Source organism: Phascolarctos cinereus, unplaced genomic scaffold (assembly GCF_003287225.1).
Source record: "Phascolarctos cinereus isolate Bilbo 61053 unplaced genomic scaffold, phaCin_HiC Scaffold_1;HRSCAF=81, whole genome shotgun sequence".
Classification (NCBI taxonomy): domain Eukaryota; kingdom Metazoa; phylum Chordata; class Mammalia; order Diprotodontia; family Phascolarctidae; genus Phascolarctos; species Phascolarctos cinereus.
The window spans coordinates 294,510,744-294,517,153 of NW_027555514.1; the positions used below are offsets into that span (position 1 = coordinate 294,510,744).

The 6,410-nt window shown below is 56.0% G+C and overlaps 1 protein-coding gene across 2 annotated transcripts in view; it reads right to left on the minus strand.

The window, feature by feature from the left end:
• Nucleotides 1-5,824, minus strand: part of FBLN1 (fibulin 1) — a 71,964-nt gene extending 66,140 nt beyond the window's left edge. The window contains exon 1 of one of the 2 annotated variants that reach the window (XM_020977412.2): nucleotides 5,421-5,819. In XM_020977412.2, coding sequence (XP_020833071.1) covers nucleotides 5,421-5,487 — 67 coding nt within the window. In that variant the 5' untranslated portion in view covers nucleotides 5,488-5,819. Of the gene's footprint in view, nucleotides 1-5,420 lie in introns of both variants that reach the window. The other variant, XM_020977413.2, reaches the window with a different exon arrangement.
• Between the last annotated feature and the right edge of the window lie 586 nt (nucleotides 5,825-6,410).

The following is a 6,410-nucleotide window of genomic DNA, read 5'->3' on the forward strand; positions in this document are numbered from 1 at the left end:
CAATCTGCCCTGATAGCCCAGGCCAGCCTGACAATGAGGATTGCAATGGCTAGGCATCTGGAGCCCCAGGCTCTTTGGAGTCTGGGCCTGGTTAACAGGTTTTCAAAGCTGGAAGGATCCTAGGGGAGTCTCTGGGTTATTTAGCCAGTCTCTAGGTTTCCCTGCCTTCACCACATAACCAGCTGACTGGCATTCACAGAAAGAGCCTGAGTTTATCTAGTCCAACTCGCACTTTGGACAGATGGAGAAACCAAGGTGAAAAGTGAGAGAAATCTCAGTGCTAAGGAAGAGAGCTGGGATTTGACACCATTTCTGCCTTCAGATTTGACACTGTGCCCACCACACTGCACCATGGCCCCAACACTACACAAGAATTAAGCTCTGAGGCAGACTCGACCCACTGCTCCACAATGTTTTTTGAAAAGGATAAACCAAACTGGCGGGCCCCTTTCTTAGGGATTTCTCACACATTTTTATCTGTCAGTCCCTTAAAAACTCCAGGACAGAGGGCCTGGCATCTTCTTTAACCCAACAACTCTTACTGTGCTTTGGGCTGTGTGAGCACCAAAGGTCTTTTCTCAGCCACAGCCCCCAGGTGTGGGGGGGGGCACCGAGTACTCACCCTAGAGGGAAGGGTGGGCAGTGAGCACCACACACCGACCAGCCCCTCCACTGTCCTGCTCACAGCCAGTGCTAATAAGTGGTGCTTGATAAGTAGGCTTGTGTGGAAGGACGTCAGTCACTGGATCAAATGAATTGGCAAATGGATTCCGGGCATGGGAAGCTCTGCCTGCCTGAGGACCATCCGTGTGCCTCACTGGTGACCCTGGATGATCATTGCAGAGCAAAGGGCCTTTCTGCCAACCTGAAGGTGCTTTCGAGAAGCAGATGGGTGTCCCATGCAGGGATCATCAGACTTGGAGACCCCCTTCTGCTCCAGGGGCAAAGTCACATGCCCAAGGTCCCCGAGCTGGTGCTGGCCCCAACTCAGACCGCACAGACCCAAGCCAACAGACCGCCTGCGCTCCATAAGCACTGATGGGGGTGGGGGGAGCACTCCGGCTTGTTGCCTTGGGGGCTGAAAGCCGCCACATGTTTCCCAGTAAAGTCCTCAGCCTTTGTTCTCTCTCCCACTTCCCTTTCCTGCTCTCTCTACTCACATCACTGAGCTGAGAGGATGTCAGAAGCAGGAAGCCCCTAAACCTGGAGATCCTCTCCCCCAACCCCCCTGCACCCCTTGACTTCTCCATGCTGCCTCCTGGGGACCTTCACAGAGCCTCAGGGAGCTGGTGCTCACCTGGGGCATGTCTGGGGGGCCCCTCCCAGGCCGGGCTGGCTGCCCAATGGGCATCTGAGTCCACTCCCACTCACCCCCCATGATTCTGCAAACAAATGGGGTATTGGTGCAAGAATCAGCTTCCACCCCCAGCCTGACCCTTAAGAGCTAAGTGAAGTGGGGCAAGTCACTCCAGTTTGGGGGGCCTCAGTTTCCACCCCCATAAAATGGGGAGCAGAGAGCTCAGACTGGACCTCCAAGGTCTCAGCCAGTCCTCCACCCAGCCTGTGATGCCATCGCTCAGTCACCAGCTGCTTTCTTTCAGCCGTGATGCGCTCTGCCTTGCCCAGATCATGTTACGAAGCTTTTTCTGAGCCATAAATTCTTCCACCAAAGCCAAAAGGAATGTGGCAGCCCAGAGACCCAGGCGGCCCTTGACCACCCACTTTCCAAACACCCCAAGCCTGCATTGGGCCAAGCTATTCTCTCATCTACGGGTTTCAAACGATTCCATTCCTGAGAGAACTAAGAACCGTACCAACAGGGGATGGTCTTACTAAAAGATTTGTTTTGTTAGAATTCTGCATGCTGTGATTTCAGCAGGCCCCTGACTCACAGGAATGGGGTGCTAAGGTAGAATGTGGGGTGCTGTGCTGTTACCTTGCTGCAAACTGTTTGGCCCCCGCATGACTTTAGCAGTCAGGAGGTCCTTATGGTTTTAAGACCCTTGAGACCTGAGAACTCAGGATTCTCTGCATTGAACACAGCCCAGGAAAGGATGGAGCAAGGTCTGAGCACAACTCAGCAGCTGTCTAGGCCAAGCCCTTCATTTTAGATGTAAGGGGACTAAGGTCTAGGGAGATGAAGTGATGGCCAAGGTCACGGCGCAGAAGAGACATGATTCGAACCCAGGGCTTGTGACCCCTGCTCTTCCCACAGGGCCAGGTTGCCTTCCAAGAAGGGCTTCTCGTGTGGCATAATGGGCTGCTCCCTAGATGGTGGGCCCCTCCCAGGGGTCTTTGGGTGAAGGCTGGCTAACCACCACTTGGGGAGCCTTGTTCAGGTAAAGGCTGGTGTACAGCCCTCAGCTCTTGAGAAGCGCACCACCCTCAGCTCAAGCTGCTCCCTGGACACCCGGAATGGGAATGCCTCCCTCCCCATCTTGACCTCTGACTCTGCCCTCCAGGCCGCACCTCTGCCTCAGAAGCTGCTTGTGGCACACCTCTGAGGCATCGTAACTCACTGCTGGGACTCACAGGAGATTCTAAGCTCCATGAGGGCAGGAGCTGTGCGGTACCTTTCACTTCCCCCATGCTGCCTAACACAGCCAACTGCACCCAGGTTTGGCAGCCCTCATGTGAGTGACCCTGGGAATCGGGAGCCAGAGTCCAAGATCTAGAACCAGAAAGAAGCTGAGGATATGCCTGGACCACCTCCCCTTAGGCTACAGAGGAGAAAACTGAGGCCCAGGGTGAGGAAATGACTTGGCCAAGTCCACACAAGTAAGTGGCAGAGCCAGGATTCAGTCCTTGGACCTCAGACTCAGAGGGTAAGGGTTGATTCCCCTTTGTATCCACAGTACAAAGTGCCCAAAGTAGGCACTTAATGAGAACATATTGTCTACTCATTTACCAAGGACTGGTGCTGAGACCAGGGGAGGGCAGTGACCTGCCCAAGGCCACACAGGCAGTGGTGAGCATGAGAGACAGATTTTGAACCCAGGTCTGGGACTCCACCAGGGAGGCAGCACATGGTATGGAGGCTGGTGTTATGCCTCTTTCCCAGAATCCCACTGTCATGGGAATTGGGGCTCCTGCCCCTGCCTCATCCCTGCCAGCCATGGGCTCTCTTCAGGATGCCAGTGGACTCAGTGGGTCCAGATACCTCCAGGAAAGGATTCCTCACTCAGAGACTTATTGAACTCTTCTGAATGAGGCTGTTAATACCAGGTCACTTGGTGCTCTGAGCAGAACAGTGGAGGACCCTGGTCATCCTGACTCAGTGTCTGGCCCAGCGCTCTCAGGCTCTGGGATGCTGTCCTCCATCATTCCTCCCTCCACTGAGACTGGGATTCTCTTGGTCTCCATGAGGCATTAGGGCCAAAGGTACCCATCCCCTGGTGCCCAGCTCTTTGCCCTTCCCGCCAGGCCTGAAGCCATCCTATCCTGGCTAGACCTGCCAGACCTTGGAAGCACCTCAGCTCCACCATGAGGCTCTGGGGCTGGGGGAGGGGGAGACTTTGACTGTCCCTGTCAGGGTTATGTAAACACCTGACAAAAATCAATCCCTAACAGTTCAAGCCTTTGGGACTCTTTGGGATCCCTGCTGCCCACTCTTCCAGGCTTGCCTAATAGCTTTCCTGGTAGTTTGGGGGCCCCACCAAGAGAAACACCCCCCAAGGCCATAAATGGAAGAGACTGGGGGGAGAGACCTGTCCTTGGGGTAAGCCACTAGTCAGCTTGGAGGGCAGGCTTCTGATTGGTGAGAAGAAAGCTGGGGCTGGGGGAAGGGTACAGAACCTTCCCCATGACCCATTTCTCCAGTGGCCAGGCCCAGCAGCCCATGCCAGAGGGTGGAAGCCACTGCCTACTGCCAGGAACCTAGCAAGGCCACCTCAGCTGCCCAGTCTACACAGCTCAGTTTTTAAAAATAGGTGATAGAGCTGAAAGGGACCTTAGAGACCAAGGAGTCCACCCCCTCGTTTTACAGATGAGGAAACCGAGGCCAGAAAGGGGAAGGCACAAGGCTGTACAAAGAGAACCACAGCATTTCTGAAATAGGAAGTGTTTTAATGATCATCTAATCTCACCCCTATCTGAACAATAACCTTCTAATGGATGGCTGACCATACATCTCTGCCTAAATACCTCTAGGGAGGCAAAGAATGGAGGCTGTGCCCAGTCCTGGCTCTGGAGATGGCCAAATCATCTCAAGGAGTACCAGAGTCTGGGCACTGCCTGGGCTTCAAACTAGGCTGGGGGTGTCTCTTGGACAGACAGAATCTCTCCCAAATCCTCCCTTTTTTCACAAGCCTTCTCCCAACCCCAGGTGCCGGAGGCACTGCTGCCCCATTTTACAGATAAGGAACATGAGAGTCTGGACAATGAAATCTCACCCATACCCAATGGCCACAGAATCAGGGGAGGAAGCCAGAGCCTCAGACTGAGTCCAGAGTAGCCCCCTTCCTGCTCTCTGAGACCTGGACTCCTCCAATAAGGAAGGAGATTCTGCCAGGATGCCCATGGGGAAGGGAAAGAAAACATGCTCTGTGCCCCAGGCTCTTGAGCCCTTCTCCAGGAATGGTTCTGGTCTCTGGCTTTAATTGTTTGAAAAACAATGCTAGATTGTAGATTAGAATTGGGGACGCTGCAGGCAGGACCCCTGGAGAGGGACTGCTCCCTCCCTAATACGGTTTTACAGCAGAGAAAAGGGAGGGGAGAAGGGGCCCCAACGATGTCTCTGCTGGCCAAGGTACAGTCACCTTCAGCGAAAGGAACCCCCCCAACTCAACTCCCAAGTCTTCTGTCACTCTTCCCCAGTAGCCTGGACATTCGGATAGGCTGGCAAGGAGGTGAAGGAAGAAAATTTGGAAGATGGGGTGGGGGTGGGGGTGGGGGCTGAAGTCACCTGGTTCAACTCCCTTTTTGACAGAGGAGGGAGCAGGGAAGCAATATGCCCGAGGTCATACAGGTGAGAAGAACATGCCTCTCTCAAAGAAAGCTTTGAGAAAAGTGGAGAAAGTGAGCCAGTGAGGGGTGAGAGGGGATGGCGGGCAATGTGGGAGCCGGGAGGGGCAGCGGAGGCCGGAAGCCCTTGAGCACCTGGGGTGCAGGGGGTGGCGGTGGCGGTGGCTTGTGCCAATGGCCCGGGATTCCTAAGGGGAAAAGCAGGAAGCCAGAACACAGCAGGACGGACACTGGTAGGAGCCAGGGATCGGAGCTTGGAGAAGAGCGATCAGAAGCTCCCGAACTTCAGAGTGGCAGAAAGAAGGGGAGCGATGGAAGCCCGCAGAGGGGCCCTGAGTGGAAGGAGGGGGAGACTAAGAGGCTGAGCTCCCCGACACCGCCTCCTGCCCGGGTCCCCCTCCGCCCGACTGCGCACCCCCAATCTGGCCCCCAGCCCCCAGCCGGCACCCGCTCCTTACCTCTGGCGGCCAGCAGCGTGACGAGGGCCAGCAGCGCCGGCAGCCGCGGCATCCAGGCCGGCTCCATGGGGCCCGGGACACTGGGAAGGGGATGAGCCCCCTGCGCGCACAAAGGGCTGGCTGCCCGGGGACAGCGGCTTCTCCTCCTCCTACGGCCGGCGGCCCGGCTCCCGCTCCTTCCTTCTGGACGTGGGGGGCAGCGGAGGGCCAGCGAGAGGGACCGAGTGGGAGTGTGCGGGTCACTCGTGTGTGTGCGTGAGTGGGTCACTTGTGTGTGGGAGTGTGAGGACGTGGGGGTGCCCAGCGGTCCCCAGGCCGCCCGCCTGCCTCAGTCCTGAAGAGCGACTTGCCCCGCTCCTTTTAATTATCCCGCCTGGAAGCACTCTGGCCAGAGCCCAGCCTGGGCTGGGGGGAGCCGGAGTTGGGGAGGGGGAGGGCAGGGCAGGCGGGGGGCGGGGCGGGGGCGGGCCGAATATTGGAGTAATTGCAGCAGGCCGCTCCGGGCTGGATTTCTGGCTGTCTCTGTTTCTTTCTGCCTCTCCGTTTCGGCGTTCTTTAAAAAAAAAAAAACTCTACTTTTTAATCTCTCCTTCTGCTCTTTCTGTCTCTCTCCGGCTCTCTGGTTCTGTCTCTGTCTTGTCTTTTTTCTGGGTGTCTCAGTCTCTCTGTCTCTCCTTTTCCCTCCTAACCGACTTTTCTCTCCTCTCTTGTTCCTCTTCTCTCCCTTTTTTCCAAAAGTGGAGAGCGGAGGGGGCCCTCAGCTGGAGTTTCTCCAAAGCCCCCCACACACACACACACTCTACTGTGCTCCTGCCAGGCCTAAGTCTGAAGGCCACTCAAAGCTCCTTTAGGATGCCAGGCTCTGAGAATGGGCTCTGAGACATGTCTTTCCATGACCCAAAGTCCCCTTTGCAAAGTCCATCATAACAAGAGATGGCCCAGCCTTCTGCTTGAAGGCATCCAGTAATGGGGAGGCCATTCCATTCCCAG